Source organism: Crocodylus porosus, unplaced genomic scaffold (genome assembly GCF_001723895.1).
Source record: "Crocodylus porosus isolate Cpor-Errol unplaced genomic scaffold, CroPor_comp1, whole genome shotgun sequence".
Classification (NCBI taxonomy): Eukaryota; Metazoa; Chordata; order Crocodylia; family Crocodylidae; genus Crocodylus; species Crocodylus porosus.
In genome coordinates, this window is record NW_017728951.1 from 49977327 (window position 1) to 49995790 (window position 18464).

Below are 18464 nucleotides of genomic sequence, written 5' to 3' on the forward strand. Positions count from 1 at the left end.
GGTTTATCTCAAACTGGCTTCAGCCACTTTCAGACTGGTTTATGTGCACTGAACAGCTGCTCTGTTACAGGTTTAAACCAGTTTCTGATCACTTAAACCAGTTTATGTGTAATGTCTGTCCCTAGCCATAGAAAAATGTGTGTGAAATTAACAATAACAAATAAGCAAGTTTCACTGGTTTTCTTCCAGTTTTGCTCTACAATACTGACATCGAAATAGACTCTCTTCCACAGGGAGTACATGTTATTCTGCATCCCTGGCTATGCACAATTTAATAGGTAGTAATGAGTAAACCTTGAAGAAAGGCTATATTTTAGGAAGCACACAAAACTGGATGCTTACCTAAGACATACAAACCTCTTAATCTGTATTCATTCCTCAATACCAGGGATGTATTTTCTGGTACATTCTGAGTGTGGCCCTGACCAGAAATTGGAAGCAATAAAAACCTACTGAAACCTTTCTAAATCTTAAAACAATCTTTGGTTTGCACTTTGGTTCCAGAAACTGCTGGAGTTCCCAGAGAGTTTTAATATCTTTTCAGTTGATTCAGACTTTCCTGGAAATAAGAAAGGCATTGATTAATGAGCATACTACAGAAAAAAATATATTTGCATGGTCTAATTTTTTTGAGACAAAATTGTTTTATAAGAGAAGAGCTATGATACACAGCATTTAAGGAAAAAACAGAAATTGCACTCTGTGTATTTCAGAAACTGTACTGAGCCATTACTAATTTTAGCTGTTTGCTTGACTGCTAAGTTCAGTGGGATCTGATTTCTCTCTGCTGTGGGCCTGATGTAAAACCCATTGAATCTTTCCATTGATTTCACTAGTCTTTAGTAAGGCCCAGTAAATGCAATTTGTACTGGGCAATTATTTACCCATCCATTTTTTCTAGCATTGCCAAATATTCCAGAAGTCAAACTAGGCAATACGGTTGACTTCTGCTGTGTAATTTTAAGCCATTACAGTTCCTGTTGTTTTGTGAACAGGGAAATTTACCTTCTTCGTACTATGCCCTCCTTCCCATCAGTGTTTCAAGATACACTGCAGTGGTAAAATGTCCTTCAGTAACCTAAATTGACAAATGAGAGCTCATGTTGCCTAATGCCTACACTATAAAAGGAAACCTGAATACTTTCTCTTTTATTCCTATTAGGGCTTCAACAAAGCACCAGAAATTACAGAGTAAGTAACTGGATACTATCTATAGTATCATGCTTTCTTTTCTTTCCTTTAATAATGAATCTGCACTCTTATACACCTTTTCCAAAGACTTATATTTGGAATTTACTTTATGTGTGTGTAAGAGTAGATATAATACCTAAATATTATTATGTGACACTATGCTTACTGACAATATTCAGATATTAAGTCTGATAGAGCACGTGGTATTGCATTGAACAGATCTGAGGAATGACTTTTGTAGCCCTGTTTTTACTCAAGGTGCAAGTGCACACACCCAGTGTTCATTAAATAGGTTTCATAACATTGGAGCTGATTTTTATTTGGTATTGTCCCTTTAAAGTCACCTGTCAATGTTTAACTAATCTTTTCCATGGTTGGGTACATGCAAATACAATAGATACAATCTCTGGTATGTTTGTTAGTTTCTTGGCTGCCCATTCCTAAAATACAGGGACTTTGCAAATTGACTCCACCTGCAGTATATTATGAATAAACTAGTACTGAGCCAAGAGGAACTTGTGAGCTGAGATGCAAATGGGGTATTTATATCTCACAAGACAAAGAGCACAACTGAAATACTCCATTGGCTGATCAAGACCTTGATTTCCCACAGTAGGATATCGTTTGTGTGGTTCACTAGCATAGAACAAAAAACAGGATCCAGGACAGAGTTTGTGCAACTATCTTGACAGTGGGCAGCATAATGGAGCGTCAATTCAGCTGCTTTGTTATTTCAAGATGTCAGTAGCTTAGGGAAGAAAAACTTTAAAAAATAGCTTCATAATCTGTCATTCATGAACACTCATGCTGTTTAAAAAGAATTTACATTGATATCTTTAATCAGTTTGCACTAAGAAATACAAAATTTTATATGGAGTCCAAAGACTTTTGAAGTAATGCTATCAATATTATTTTACAGGTCAGAAAGCTGAACGATGCTGCTGCTTTCAATTTTGAGTGCTTTCATTGTGGTGACGATATCCACTGCAAATCCAGATCAGGTTGTTCAAAAATCAGAGCCAAACATATGTACAATAGTGGTATGTGGGCCTGCTCAGAGTGGATTACCAGGCAGAGATGGAAGAGATGGGAAGGAAGGTCCTAAGGGGGAAAAGGGAAATCCAGGTATAGAACTATTTGTTTCCCAGTGCCGTACTTACTGTTCACACACACACATCTCATTGCTAATTATTTTAACTTTTTAATTAATGGAAAGCTTATGGCAAATTATATACATCTGTAGAATATGTACCAAAAGGTTTCTGAATGTAGATGATCATAAAGCATGTAAAATCTGACGGTCCTTAAATTCCTACTGCTAAATATTAAGGGTTGGGTCTAAGTTGACAATACAATTTAAAGTAAAAATAAAACTTGTTACTGTCTAGGACTAGTGTCTCAGGCCATGTGTAGATGAAATGAGGTGTGTGTGCATGACACTTTAAAGTGGGCTAAATGCTTTTGCACAGTTTTAGTGGTGTCAGTGTTTGCACACGTTAGCAATGATTTGCGCATTAATTCCAGCTGCTGTAGGGAATTCAGCTGTGTAATGCACCTTAAATGGCAAACTAAAACTCCTTGGGTTCTGTACAGCTCCATGCCTCTGCAGAAAGCCCTGCAGGCAACCTGGCAGCAGCCTGGGAAGACAGCTCCACCCAAGAAAAGTGATGAGCCTGATCTTTTTTTTTTTTTTTTTGTTCCCTGGAGCCTGCCTGCCTTCCTGAGCTTTGCAGAGACCTGGTGCTCCCCTCCACAGCTAGGGTGCCCCCCAGGACCACCTGAGCCAGGTCCCTGCGGGTGGGTGCCACCGTGGGGAGGGGAAGGGAGGGCTGCTGCTGCTGTGGAGGGAAGTACCAGCTCCCCTGCAGCCCAGGGACCACTCTGCCTGCCAGCAGCTTACCCTCCCTACCGGAGAGGCAGGTAAGTCAGCAGGGTGTGTGCACGATACAGGGGTTTAATCAGCCGTAAATTGAAGTGGTGTTTTTTAAAACCCACCGCTTCAATTTAGGGCCCCCATTTTGTCTACACATGCCCTTTAAAGATAGGTGTTGCAGTGTAAAATCTTTCACCTCTAGATCACCACTTAGAAACATGACCCAGATTGGTCATGAGAGAAACTTGTTATTGGTAGAGCAAGGTAGAGGAAGTGCCTTCCTTTTTTTTTCATTTCTTTTTAAAAGAACACATTTGTCCCTCTTTTTAAAAAAGTCAAATATAAAAATACAAAAATGTAGCTAAGCTACATATTTTATCATCGACAGAACATTATGAAAGTTGCCTACATTTTTTCTCCTGAAACACTCAGATGTTAAAAGAGGTGAAAAGGTCATTAAAAAGGAAATGTGAATGCTTAGCTTGTAAGCACTAATTTTGGTTAATGCTTTTTACACAATACTAAAGTGAGTTCCACAGTAAAACCCAGCAGAGTGGGTCCAGCATTTATGAAATGAGGGGATCCATGTACCTTAAATATTCCAAATCCATGTATCTTAAAATATTCCAAATTCTTCTTTGTATAAAAATATTTCCCTGTGCCTTAACTTGTATCAATTCTGTTTAGTGCATATTGTAGGATATTGCTGTGTCGTTTGCAGTGATAGAGAACTATCTAATTCCAAGTTCCAGAATACATACTGGAGGAAACATTTGATCCTACAACCAAAGGCACATACATCAATTTCAGAGCCCCGAGCAGAGATGCTGTCAAGTGCCAGAGGGCTGGGAAAGAGGAAGAAAGAGGGGTAAGAACTGTAGGGCTGTGTGTAGATGAAATGAGGGGCAGGTGTGCATGACACTTTAAAGTGGGTTAAATGCTTTTGCACCACTTAATGGTGTCGGTGTTTGCACACATTGGCTGCATATTGTGCAGTAATTCCAAGCACTATAGCAAACTCAGCGGTGTAATACACCTTAAATGACTTGGGGTGCAGTAAACCAAAACTGCTCTGAGGAGTTTTAGTTTGGTGCCCCTACAGCTGTGGAGCGAAGCACTGGGCTCTGTGCAGCTCAGGGGCTCTGCAGGCAGCTTGGCAGCAGCCCGGGGGAGGCAGGCTCTGCCCAAGATCTTTATTTTTTTCCCCCTGGAGCCTGCCTGCCTGAGCTATGCAGGGGCCCAATGCTTCCCCCCATAGTTGTGATGCCCCCCAGGAGTGCCCGAGCCGGGTGCCTATGGGTGGGTGCTGTCAGGAGGGGCCACTGCTCCCACAGAGGGAAGCACCAGCCTCTCTCCCCCCGCACAGCCCAGGGACCGCTCCACCAGCTGGCAGCTCTCCCTCCCCTCCCCACTGCTGGAGAGGCAGATGAGTTTGGGTGTGTGAATGACACAGAGATTTAAAGGGTCCTAAATTGAAGCACTATTTTTAAAAACCCACTGCTTCAATTTAGAGCCCCCGTTTCATCTGCACACGCCATCAGTATGTTTGTTTGATAGTTATGGAAAGGGAATTTACTGTAGTTACAACACATAAAAGAACTGGTAACATTACCGGGATTTGTTGTGAAGTTTAGTCAAACTATTATGTCTTATGTCTGTTTTTGCAAAAAGTTGTTTTTTAAATATTTGGCCATTCGTTGTGATTTGTTTCTCAAACTGCTTCTGCAATTAGGTATTTTCTGGTAAACTATTTACAGGCTTATCTATGAACATTTGCTATCTGTTTCTGATCATTTATGTCACATGGTTTTGTCTTGTTCCTTGCTAGAATTACTAGAAACTAATTATTCTAAACAGTTTAGTTAAACATACATGGGAATATTCTCCTTTCTGGTCCACATAATATCGATTTCCATTGCTTATTCCTTGCTCTATATGCTACTTATAGCAGTGAAATCATCAAAGAGAACATTGCAACTGGAATCAGAACACGAATTGCTACCCTATGCAAAGTGTGCTTTGTTTTCTACCAGAATTCTTTTAATTTTAATTAAACTATCCTATCTAGGAAGGGGTGCATAGTGAAGAGCTGCCACTAAAATTGTTACCACTACCATAGAAAACAAACAAAAAACACCGGAACAGTTTACCCAGTGAAGCTGTAGAAATTCCTGCATCAAACTATTAATTGTAGATTACACAAACATTTGTCTCAGATGATTTAGACCCAGGGCAGCTAAACTGCAGCACTGGTACCACAGGTGGCACATGTATAGCATGTAGCACATCAGTGAGGGGACAGGCAACGCAACACAACAGGAAGTGGAAAGATCAGATCAGGCAGGGAGCACAGGGTAGGAAGCAGATTAGTCAGAGGAAGAGGATCAGTGTGGCAGTCAGGGAGGATACAGGCTAATATGTGGCACACCTGCTAAAAAGGTACCCCTCCCCCTCCAGCATAGACAGTGATGGAGTAGATAAGCTCCAGGTGTCCCTTCCATCCTTATTTTTCTACCTTTTTACAATTTCTGGATTCCATTATATTACAAGTGTCAAATTCTCACTTGATTTTTACCCAGTGGAGTTGAAAGGGTATGCTACGAGGTAATTTTGATCCAGTTTATTACATCTCATCTTATACATTTACAAACTTTTTGTTACTCATCTTTTTTTATTCTTTTTTTCTCTAAAAAAAAAATTGTTGTTCAAATACTAGGATTACAAGGATTAAAAGGGTCACAGGGTCCTCCAGGAAAGATGGGTCCTGCTGGTCCAGAAGGAGCAAAGGGTTCACAAGGAGAAAAGGGTTCAAAAGGAGATGTTGGAGGTGGAGGTAAGTGTTTTGGTTGGGAAGGAAACAAGCTATGAACAATGCCAAATATGAAAGGAAAAAAATATATATTTTAAATGTGATCTTTTTAACTACATAAGATAAAGAGCTGATTGAAAGTTTCATAACTCAGAGTACTGTGATGAGAACTGGATGGAAGATGATTTAGGATGAATATCTAGAAAAAATTCTACTGATGAGTTTTGCCTGTGGAAATAGTGTGAATAATCTCTTAAGGAAAATAGCTGAAATCCAAACTCAGAAAAGTCAAAAGACAGCCGTAGCAAACATACTATAATGAAACAATTCGATATTGTGCTAAGGGAAAGCATAAATATTCTTATAGTAGAGACCAGCCTAAGCCTTGAAGTTTGGATGAAGATTTTAGCTTGTTTCTGTTAGTGGACTTTTCTAAAAGTCAGTGGTTTGACTTAATATAGTTCAGAAAAAGATTTTATTCAGTCTTGATTCAGACTAGCTAGGTTGTCATCCCTTAAGTTTTACCTAGAATTTCATTCAGTTTAGTAGTAAACTTCATATGTTGTTTCTGCAAAATCATAAACAACTACAACATGTTCACTTCTTGCTTATCAGGTATCCTTAATATTTGGTGAATTTTTCCTTTCCCCTGATTTAAGATTTGTATTCATCTTTACAGACAATATTTAATGAGTTTGAGTTTTTGTTGTTCAGTTCCAAATATTTCTGTCCTCCCATTTCTAGTTTCTAGCACTTTATTTTTTTAAAGTGCTTACACATTGCTGAATTTAAGTAAGCATGATTTTTTTTAATATGGAACTTTAACTTTGTTTAATTAGCTAAATAGAAATATGAATATCATATTATTTTCATATTACATTGACTATTGACTTTATCTTATGGCATTCCAATTCAACAGTTCTCAGGTTTTTCCTAGTAATTTGCACATGCATACAGGTTGCAACCAGTCAAAAGTTATAATCAAAAGCAGACCTTGACAAGTAGCAGTATTACTTTTGACAGGAGTATAAAATAAATAAACTGTATTAAGGATGTAAATAAATGGTCCTTTTCTTTCATTTGTCAGGATTGCAAGGAGTCCCAGGTTTGAAGGGTGACAGGGGAGCTGAAGGTCCTGCAGGGGCAAAAGGGGATAAAGGTTTATCAGGTGAAAAAGGAGCAAAGGGAGAAATAGGTAAGTAGTTTTCTTTAACCTGATTTGCAGCTGCTTCTGATCTAATGATGCTGTATTAGGAAATAGGTCATTGATGAATACTCTGCAGTTGAGCATTTAATTTTCTTTTCATTTCTGTAATTGTCCATATAGTGCTGGAAATATTCCAGTTTCATTTGAATTGTCTTCCTTTCCTGGTAGAGTTTGACAACAAATAGCTTCAGAACAAAAAGCAACAGGAATTTTCCAGCTGAAATTTACTTTCCATTATATGTTGCTGCTAAATTTGAAATCATGCACACTCCTCCAGTCTCCCCACACATTCTTCAGTCAGTCAGTAGATCATCAAGCAAAAGCTCACGTTTACTGTAATCAAAAGACATGTAAAGTAAAAATAAACACCTACAAAATGTAACTGCTTTTTTTTGCCTGTCTCACTCCCTTGTTCATATGCTAGGATTGCCAGGAACCGCAGGTCAGCAAGGTCTGCCAGGAAATCCTGGTTCCCCTGGGCCAAAAGGGGACAAAGGCCCAGTCGGTGAAAAGGGAGGAAAGGGAGACAAAGGAGACAGAGGTAAGCAACTTAGACCACACTTATACTGCCTCTTAAAAAGAGGTAGTATAGTTTGAAATTACAGAACAAATTCATTGCTGTAATAAATTGCCATAGCTCTGTTGACTTCAGTGGAGTGCCCATTCACATCTGCAGGGAATTTGAGTCATATACGTAAAATGTTGTAAAGCCCACACACTGAAAAGGTCAGAGTTTCCAGTTCGTTAACTAAAAACCCAAAGTCCAGATGCTTATCTGAAACTTAACTGCTTTTATTCAAAAAATCACGGGTCAGTCCTTGGAAATAACATTTCCAATATATATTTTATTGGAAGCATTTTTTAAAAATTCTGATCTTTCTGAATTTTAACCAGATAGAAAACAATCCATATATGTCTATGTCTGTATCAATGTACTGGGTATTTTATTTACCTAACTGGAAACTTTGGCTATATAGCTTTTAGAATTTATACATATGGTAGAAATTTAATGCTGTCAAGTCTAAGAGCACTGATTGGTGGGTAAAAGTGCAACAATAATTATCTATAGGAAGTTAAACTGACTTCCCTGATCTTTAGTTTGAATTACATGAGAGAATCTTTTTTTCTCCCCTCAACCAGAGTTGCTGTCTTTATTTAATTCACATTAGAGAATGCTCTGGCATGTTAATCTTTATAGAGCTGGTTTAGTTTTGTCCATCAGCAGCATCTATATGATAAGAAAGTGGTTTAAGTAAGTTAAATATAAACTGAATTGTCTGTCTTGATAAGAGTAGCTAACACTCCTAAATAATCTAATGTTCATGGTTGAAATTCAACAGACATTATCATATGATGGATTTACATCCAAGATTATAAGTGCTAGCATTTTGCTGAACAATTGTTGCTCAACCACAAAATCAATAAGCAAATAGTAAAAGCCATATAAATGTCATCTCATACTTCATCTTTATGTAGTGCTGTATAAATATGTATCAATTCTGAAGGCAAGCCTATGGGGTAGGGAGCTAAACAGTATCCATATTTTACAAATGGAGAAATTAGGATTTAGCCTATGGCAGTTGTGCTTTGTCTAAAATCAGCAACAGCTTCCATCAAAGGTTTGATTAACAATCAAGGTTCCTGACTCTCAATCCTATGTCAAAGTGAGTAGAAGTGTAAGAGCATTTCTTGTTCATTTGGGCCCTTACATACATTATACTTAGGACATGATTAACTGGTTAATCATATCTTAAGAAGTATCCTGGCCACACATTTAATCAGTTAGTGGCATGATAAACCAAGCAATAAGTTGCAAAGTTATTACATGAACTATGTGTAATAACTTTGTGGGTGGTTTCTATAACACCATTAATTGAATGTGTGAATAGTGCTCCAAGCCTCCAGAGCACACCGGAGCCCTGCAAGACTCCTGTGGGCTCCAGTCATCTGTTCAGGGCTTCCAGCCAGGGGAGCTCAGATCTGCTGACCAGGGCTCCCAGCCAGGGGAATGCATGGTGCACTTCTGTTGCTGGGGGCTCAGATCAGCTAATCAGGGCGCCTAGCTCAGGAAGCGCATGATACGCTCCTGGTCCAGAGAGCTTGGATCTGCTGGCCAAGGCTTCCAGCCAGGAGAGCCCCTGGCTGGAAGCCTTAATCAGCTGACACTCTCCCACCCAGGGGAGCACAGAGAGCTAATGCTGGTGCAGGCAGAGCCCAGCCCAGCCCCATCTTCTTCCCCACCCCCCCTTGCACCAGCAACATGGTATAATGGGATCTGATGCTCAGTCTCCACAATTGTACCTCCTGCCATGCACATTTTGAAGGCCAAGAAATGCATTTGTTAGGATTGTATTCCCATTGTGCCTTTAATTTTAAAAACTGTGTGGGGCCTTAGTGTAGCAGGGCACCACAAACACTGAGTCACTTTCTTAGCCTTACTACTGTTTTGCTAAGTGCCACTAGTCTGTCTGGTTGACTTCTCCAAACCTCAGTTCTTTGATCTGCAAAACATGTAATAATCTACTGTTTAGTACAAGAAGGATAGGAAGGCTTCAGTGATTAATATTTATAAAACACTCTGGTATCTGATTGTTTTATATTCAGAGAGGAAAAATATCTTCAATTTATCTTGTTCTTTTTGTGTCTGTTCCATATGATCCACTGATAGGGTTACAAGGAGCTATAGGTTCACAGGGTCCCACAGGTAGAACTGGGTCTTCTGGGCCAAAGGGAGATAAAGGCTCACAAGGTGAAAAAGGAACAAAGGGAGACAGTGGACTCTCTGGTAAGTGGAGCAATATTTTGGGGTGGAAAGGATTTAATATGCTTTCCCTTTTAATGTGTACTAAAGAATTTTAGGTGACTTTATGCTGATACCCACAAACAGGTTTAGGTGTAGGTGATACCCTCCCCCCGCCAAGAAATTGTACAATGTGATTTTTCCCTTTCAATGTATATTTAGTTTACCTGAGAATAGCTGCCATATATATAACTGCTTAAAACTGTAAAGATAGTAGCAAAACACATTTTATTGGAAGCATTAAAAAAATTATATTGCCATCTTTGTCAAGTTTTATGGCATTTTTAAAGAGAAATTTTAATAAGAGATCCAACACACTGATCCAGTACATTTATGAGTATACATTGCTATGGAGTATTTTCATCCCAGCAATGCAACAAGTTATCTTATTTTGGAACAAATGATGAGACATTTTGCCCACTTCACCCAATTTTGAACCACCTATCTTATACTACCCTATTAACTCAAAAAATACTCAGGTTTCAGTTTGCATTGTTTGAATCAAGATACTTTTATCATCTCAGTATACAGATTTGTTTAATACAGCGTAAGTGAATATATGTATATGTCTCTGATGCACATAGCTTTAGCCTTGTATATCTACATAGTAGGTTACATCATCATACAGTATAGAAAAACGAATCAGGATGTCAAGTCTTCAACCACTTGTGAACTAACCCACTAGGTACTCTTTAGCAATGACTCCCAAGTCTAAACTTCAAACTTAACCTCCTCCCATTAGGCAAATTGTTTATCCTTACCCTGTTACAGAATAAAAAATGGGACATACCTCAGTCAGTAACAGATCAATTATGGCATAAGCTAGGGCAGGGTGGCAGCTGAAAGACTAACTCATTTGGAAAGGCATACATTTTCATAGGCGACTGCCTACTTCATCATGCTATGAATGGACTTGCAGAAAGTATAGATAATAAATAAAAAGGAATTCAGTAAGTTCAAAACAGAGAGTCACGTGGTGGGTGGGGGGGGGGCTGGGAGTAGGGGAGCACTGCCAGCAGTAGCAAAGGTTGGTTGAAGAGATCAAAAGGAATTTAAAAAAATGATGTACCATTGAGGGATAGCCCAAGTAATGAACATTCAGTGTCTGTTGAGACCATACTTAACACAATGTAGTCTGTGAATGATGGTTTGTTACACAACTTAATGTTCAAGTTGGCTTTTAAAGTTTTGTTGTTTAAGAAATCACTACTCTAAGGTCCATGATGGACTGCCCAGGGTTAAAGTGTCCTGCCACATGCTTTTGTGTCTTTCTGGAATTTGTGAGAGCGAGGAAGGGGGAAGAGATGATTAGCATTATATAAAGTGGACGGAAATGGGCACTACACAAATGCAGTCATAGAAACTTAAGTTCATGAGTACCACATATGTGAAGTGTAATGTTACTTATCCTAGAATTTTCCCTAAAAGGTAGAGTACATAGAACTGATGCAAGTCTTTCTTCAGGGTATGAACAGGCACAGCTGAATATCCCGCACAATTTTTATCACATAACAAAGCTGATCAGTCCAGTTTTAGATCATAATCAAGACACTCAGAGGAGATACTAGTTTATAGTAGGGATGTGTGAAATACCACCATTTCATTTCAACTTCTTTTTCACAATTTCAACAGGCCAGTGTCTCCTTTTGAGTTTCATTTCATTTTGAAACTGCTGTTCCATTTCATTTTGTCAAACCTGTTTTGTTGTTTCGACATTTTGCCCATAGGCTATAATGGGAAAACATGAAACTGCCTATAACTTTGTCATTTCTTGCCCGATACAGATGAAACTTGTAGCGATGGTAGCTCCTTCTGAGAGCATGAAGCCTACTGGGTTTCAAAGAGAGAGGTGCAGGGATTCTTGGGAAACTGCACCTCAAATTCTTGAAAACAAAACTCATGTCGCGTGTATTAAGGCACACCAGGGTGAAAATTGCAGAAACAGTAGCCCCTGCTGTGACCACAAAGCCTGCCAGCTTTCAAGGAGATAGGTGTAGGGGTTTCTGGGAAACTGTACCTCAGGCTGCTGACAAGCAAGACTCATGACGTGTGACTATGTGTGTGTGTGTGTGTGTGTGTGTTAAGACACACCCTCACTGGCGCTGGGGCCTCTAAATGACACAGTTACTGGCTAACTACACAGTCAATATCAGAACAGTTCTTCCCCCCCCTTGTCCCCCTCCCTCTCCTTACTTTCTGTTTCCCTGCAGGCAAGCCCAGCTTCAGCTTCAAAACTTGAAATGTTTCAAAAATTTTTTTTGTTAATGTTTTGACTGCCGTCGTTTAATTTCAAGGTTGTTTTGAAGCCCATTTCATTTCAATTTTGCTGTTTTGAGCTTGAAACAAGTTGAAACAGCATTGAAACAAAACAGCTGGCAAATTTTGCACAGCCCTAGTTTATAGAAAGTACATTCCCATGCAAACCAAACCATTTAAGTCTGCTGTTCTTTGTCCATATTATCCTTTAAGGTATTAGTGAGGATAATGCCATTTTTTTTCCCCCCCCAGAAATCAACCTCTTAAAAACTCAAGTGAGCATTTTGGAAAGGAAGCTGGACACACTGCAAAACAGCTTCTCCAAATACAAGAAAGGTAAATGATTCTGTAGCAGCAACCTGTTCTTCAATAATCCTCTATCTCTGATCAGTTTAAGTGTTCTGAATTCCAGTTTGATGCATTAGGGTCTTATAATGATTAGACAATAATTAGATTCATTTTTATAATGAATGAATTATACATACTTCTAGTATAGGTGATGCTTTAAAGCAGGGGGCAAAGTATTTTCTCTACCCCAAATAGTTTACATAATAAAGGCCTGATCCCAAAAAAGGATTAATTACTCCTGAGGAATGATGCTAAGTATTCTCATTTCCCACTGAGTCCAGCTGTATACTGAGCATCTCAGAGGTTCCTCAAAATAAGTACTCGCAAGATCAGGGCATAAGCAGGTAAGAGAAGTTGCACTGCTTTAAATATCATTGTGAAACTGGTGAAAGCTCCAATGTCCCATGTGAATACTCTCAAATCAATTTAACCTTGGCTGATACTAGGTTATCATAAGTCACCCAAGGAACCACATTTAGATCAATGCATGTCAACCAGATTTAAATCAAATAAGCAGTGCCCATATGTGGCTTTCCGTGATATAAACCAAGTGATTTAAAAATACACCTTTAAATAAATGGGTGCACTTTTCATTTGTAGACCGGGAATAACATGAAGATGACTAACTCCACCAGCAAGAATCCTGTACTAATCATGCCTTAAATAGGATTCCTTCACTAATTACATGAGCCAGGGTTGATCAATTTTATGGGTGGGAATTAGGGGAAGCTCTTTAGGATGTGCGTGATAGCATCCAGACGTGTTTGCCTGGAATGGTATGTTGTATTGTATTGTCTTGTTTTGTGGCAATGCTACTCTATAACAGCAAGATCAATCAAGATGCTACCTTTAATAAATGAAAACCAAATGTGGAAACACCGTCCAATGCAAATTAAAGCAGTTTGAGATCTCTGACATACTTTAGGCTTGATTTTAGATGCATGTCTCAGGCTATGCATCTACAAGTGCATGCATAACTCAGAGCACTTACAGGGGCCTGATGAATGTTAATGTAATTTCAGCTTTGCTAAATTATTGCTGTATAACATTTTCAATGCCTTTATCCTCTCTTCTGAAGCAATAGGGACAGCAGTATGCATGGCAGTTTTTATGCACTGACCACATGGACTTACATTCTTTTTTCAGTGCAGTACGTTTTCTTTCACAAATATCCTCAGAGGTGCGGAATAGAATCTTACCCTTGACATTCATGTGATATGAAGATTCAGAGTGTAAATCAAAGAGAGGATGGTGTTAAGGCTATGTTATGCAGTAAGTCCTGCTGCCCCTAATCTGGATAGAGATACGCTTTGCAGCACACTAAAGAAAAAAAGATCAGACCTACTTCATGCTGAGTTGTCTAGTGGGAATTCCAAAGCCTTAGCCAGTCTTTTCAAATATCTTTGATGCAAGTCAGTGGTGTTTTATTTATTTTTACTATCTGATCTATCTTAATTTTACAGAGTTATTCTTAGCTAGATGCCTACCACTGATTTATCTCCTTGTTTTCTAGTTATAATGTTCCCAAATGGCAGAATTGTGGGTGAAAAGGTATTCATGACCAATGGCTATGAAAGCAGTTTTGAAAATCTGAAACAAAGGTGTTTTCAAGCTGGGGGCCAGCTTGCTTCCCCTCGGAATTCAGCAGAAAACACTGCCATCCAACAAATTGTTGCTTTGCACGATAAAGCGGTATTTCTTGGGATAAATGATATACGGACAGAGGGGCAGTTCCAGTACCTAAATGGACAAGCCATTACTTACTCCAACTGGCTACCTGGAGAACCAAACAATGATAGAGGCATTGAGGATTGTGTGGAAGTCTTTGCAGATGGCAAGTGGAATGACAGAAGCTGTAAAGAGACTCGGTTAATCATTTGTGAGTTTTAAACCTACTGCATGCACGCAACTTGCCCTCATCAGCTGCAAGAAGCCAGCTGTATGCCATATGTTCATGCTTGACAATGTTTTGCTTTCCTATTTCTTATTTGATGCTTTGATACCTGTCTCAGGCTTCAGTTTTGGTAGGTGCTGTCCAAATGTAAAAGAAGACATGCTACCAAAGACCTTAAATTTGATTATGAAGTTTGTGCTTCTCTACCTAAAAGCATTGATGGACCTGCACTTTCCCTAAACATTGTTCAGTTCTTTTGTGGAAAGACAACTAAAGAGGTTTTTTTATGAATTCAGAAGGTTGAACTTGAACCTTGCAGCAAAGACCACTTCAGGTTGATCCACCTGTCAATGGTGACCTGTTTGTTTGGGTAGAGGAAACACAGGGGGCCAGACATAATGCTAGCTGTATCACTTCCTAATGTGGTCTTTATCACAGAAACTGGTGTGTCTTAACCACAGTTGTTTGATGGTCCATATTAAGACAATTTACAAATATTCATTATTTGAATGTTTTGTAATAAAAGGGATTCATTTAGAAGAGCAAGAACAGTTTTAGTACTAATACTGCCTAATTTTCTTCTTATGGTAGACTTTACAGTTTATGAATTAGAAATATGCATTAAAATATTTAATTAAAATGTAAAATATGGTTATTTGAGATCTCCTTAGAAAGAAAGTAGACTCATCAAGATAATTTTCAGTTATCCACATTAAAGAGTCCAAAGAGAAATAAAATCTTTGAAATGAAATTGCTTCACTTCATCTCTTTTGCAATCCTGGGAGAAATGCAAACCTGTTTTATATAGCTGGTCCAAATAACTGGTTAGCAACTCTGGGATACCACACAGTGATCTCACATGATATCAACTTGTTTCAGGGTTAATTGAAGGGTAGTTGCTCTCTTGTTTCTCTTGGGCACTTTCCAAATGCTTCACAGATTTCCATTCTCTATAAGTTGTTCAGTCACTGTCCAGTAGGCTATATTATGTAATAAATAGTTTTGTCAAACTTTGTCTGGCCTTTTATGCTTCATTCATTCTAAAGATTATATTTCTCTATTTTTCATATAATTAATTGAAATAATACACTTGCCAAACATCTCCCCCTTCCTCCCCCACAAAAATGGATTTAACATTTAAGTGAAAATGTAATTCAGAAAAGGCTTAGGTATGAGTTAAAAGAAAGGAAATGAAAAGGCATGGTTATAAAAGGGGTAGGAGTTCCCCATTTGTTTAGTGGTTAAAGCACCTATGTCATCTAAATGACATGATTGGAATTCCTGTTAGTCACCATCCATCCATGGTACCATTCATGTCATTAGGTGGTATTTTATCAGTGAGACAATCCTCATTCTCTGTGGATGATGATGTACTATATTGTATACATAATTAAATGTTCATTGGAAGTAAGACTGGAATCCACAGGTCCAGCCTTCTGGATAAATGTGTTTACTACAAGGTGGAGGGGAAATTCTCTCTCCCTTGACCTTTCTCTCAATTATTACTTAAGGATTTTTTAAAATGTGCTTTTTCATTGTTTGTAGTTAGTGTTGCTGAGCAGGACAAAACCCCAGGTAACTTTATGTACAGCATAGTGCTGAAAAAGTTCCAAAGGTATCCTTGTCTGGCAGTTGTCCTTCATTATTAATATAGGCCAGTATTTTAACTCAAGCTATGCACCCAAACAAGAGTGTCTCACTGAAAAGCTTCAGGGCAGGAAGAAAATGAGAATGGGTGGGAGAAAGGGCAGCTCTGCCTCATACTTCTAACTAGTCAGAGTAACCAAGCCAATGCAAGGTGGGTGATGATGTACAGATAGCATAGGCCAGGAGTAAATCACCGTACCTCAGGAATAAGCCAGTTTGAATCACAGTATTCCCTAGGCCTACTTCTAGAAAGCTCACTTTGCACACCCCATCTTCAAGGCTATGCTCAAAATCAAGATCCAGCATTAAACAACAATAATGCAACATAAACCATGGTTATTCCTGGAGTTATCCCCTTTGGAATCTCTTTTCCATATCTGTAATTCTCTCAAAAAAAGAAACTAAAGCCCTTTTCAACCTCTAATTTGTAGCTAATAGAATCTAGTTGACCAGACATCAGAGATAATTAGCAAAATGAGCATAATGCTGCCATTTTGGCTAATCAGGAAAAAAACCCCCAGTCCATCACATTGCAACCACCTAGAAGCCACTACCTACCCTGATATATGTTGATTAAAGAAAGGGATTTGGATGACCTGTGCTTCTTTGTCCTCCCACCATTTCTTTTCCCAAGTGGCATGATTTTTGTTGGAAGTTCCTGTCTTCTCTTAGTAATCCTGTGGAGAACAGTGACATGAAAATAGTAATGGAACATAACAAAAGTCAGTTCCTTGAAATAAAGGAGAGAGAGAACTTGCATTTCAGCATATAAATAATAAAGCAAAAGAATACAGAAATTGGGTATTTATAGAACCAAATGATGTTGCCAGAAAGGAGGACCATAGAAAATGTATTCCAGTAGCAAGTAAAGGACTAATACTATAGATAATTTTTTTAGTAATTTGTAAATACTAACCTCCTTGGGGTTACTTTTTGTCACTTAGTACATGTATATACTGTACTTTGGACATTGTGTTATATTAGTGACTCAACACGTATCTTAGCAAGTCTAATACAGACTTATCTCCCGGCTTGTATACGTTCATAAGTATTTTAGGTTTACATCAAATTGTTTTTCCATGTATTTTATGAACAATGACAATTTCCTTTTTTGTATTCTGCCCTCATTGTCACCAACATTTCAAGACCAATTGAAACCATCTGCTGTCCATGATGAATTGTTAAAAGAAACTGATACTCCCATTTATTGTAAGGTGACAATAAACTAATTTGTGAACTATATTTTCTATGAGTATATTAGGTTACTTAAGATTATCTCTGTGTTTGATATACCTTATTATTAACTGAAGATAGGCCCATAAATGTTTATGGTTGGAGGGGAGAGCAACAAGGGTGATGTCATGGTGGGTGTGTGCTATAAACCACAAGACCAGGAGGATGAGGTAGATAAGTCTTTCTTCAAACAGCTAGTGCAAGTTTCCTGTTCACAGGCCCTGGTTCGCATGAGGGACTTCAATCACCCTGACATCTGCTGGAAGATACAGCAGTGCACAGGCAATCCAGGAAGTTTTTGGGGACTGTTGGAGACAACTTCCTGGTGCAAGTGTTGGAGAGGCCAACTGGGGGCAGTTTCATTCTTCACCTACTGCTCACAAACAGGGAAGAATTAGTGGGGAATGTAATAGTGAATGGTAACTTGTGCAGCAGTGACCATGAGTTGATTGAGTTCAAGATCCTGAGGAAAAGAAGGAAGGAAAGCAACAGAATAAGGAACCCGGACTTCAAAAAAGCAGACTTGGACTCATTCAGGGAGCTGGTGGGCAGGATCCCTGGTGAGGCCAGCATGAGGGGGAAAGCGGGTTGTATTTTTAATAAACCTTACTGAGGTCTAGGGTTGTGTGAAGCTTCAGATTACGATTCAATTTGGAGAAGATTTGGATCAATTTGGAGGCCAAATCTCCAAATCAGAATCAAATCGCAAGAAACTTAAAACTTTCTGAATAGATTCAGAGCCTCCAAATTGATTCAGAAAAGATTCAGAAAAGATTCAGTGATTTGGAGATTCACAGAGCAGTCTTTATGGGGACACAGAAACTTAGAAGAGGGAAGGGGAGCAGGTGGGGAAGGACTGACATCTCTAGCTGGCCAGTGACTCTGACTTCTCTCTGACTGCCCTTTCAATCACAGTGTCTGGGGGGAGGGACATAGAAACAGCTTAAAAGACTCTGTCTGCAGCCTTTTCTATCCCTTTCCTGAGCTGTTTCTCCCTGAGCAAGTAAGGCACATCAGAAAGAGGATCAAGACATAGCCAGGGGTAATGCCCGGGCAGACAGAGAAGCTGCTACCCTGAGGATGCCGAGACCTGCTGACATCCCTATGCATGCTCTCATTCCATCAGTGGGGGAGCTCCCGGATCCGCAGTACTCATATGAAGAAAAAGAACTAGCCGACAAGCTTGGTCTCCAAGAAAAGAAGGGA

At 39.0% G+C, this 18464-nt stretch overlaps 1 protein-coding gene across 2 annotated transcripts; it reads left to right on the top strand.

Annotated features, from left to right (window-relative positions):
* Positions 1 to 1162: 1162 nt before the first annotated feature.
* On the top strand, positions 1163 to 16539 carry LOC109324315 (pulmonary surfactant-associated protein D-like). Of its 2 annotated transcripts, XM_019556307.1 has the most exons (8): positions 1163 to 1190; positions 2112 to 2316; positions 5781 to 5897; positions 6961 to 7068; positions 7505 to 7621; positions 9749 to 9865; positions 12389 to 12472; positions 13998 to 16539. In XM_019556307.1, the coding sequence occupies exons 2-8, from the start codon at positions 2127 to 2129 to the stop codon at positions 14372 to 14374; spliced, it is 1110 nt and encodes a 369-aa protein (XP_019411852.1). In that variant the 5' UTR covers positions 1163 to 1190; positions 2112 to 2126; the 3' UTR covers positions 14375 to 16539. The 2 variants fall into 2 exon arrangements, with proteins under 2 accessions (XP_019411852.1, XP_019411853.1); XM_019556308.1 differs by lacking the exons at positions 1163 to 1190; positions 2112 to 2316 and adding an exon at positions 4527 to 5668.
* The last annotated feature ends 1925 nt before the right edge of the window (positions 16540 to 18464 follow it).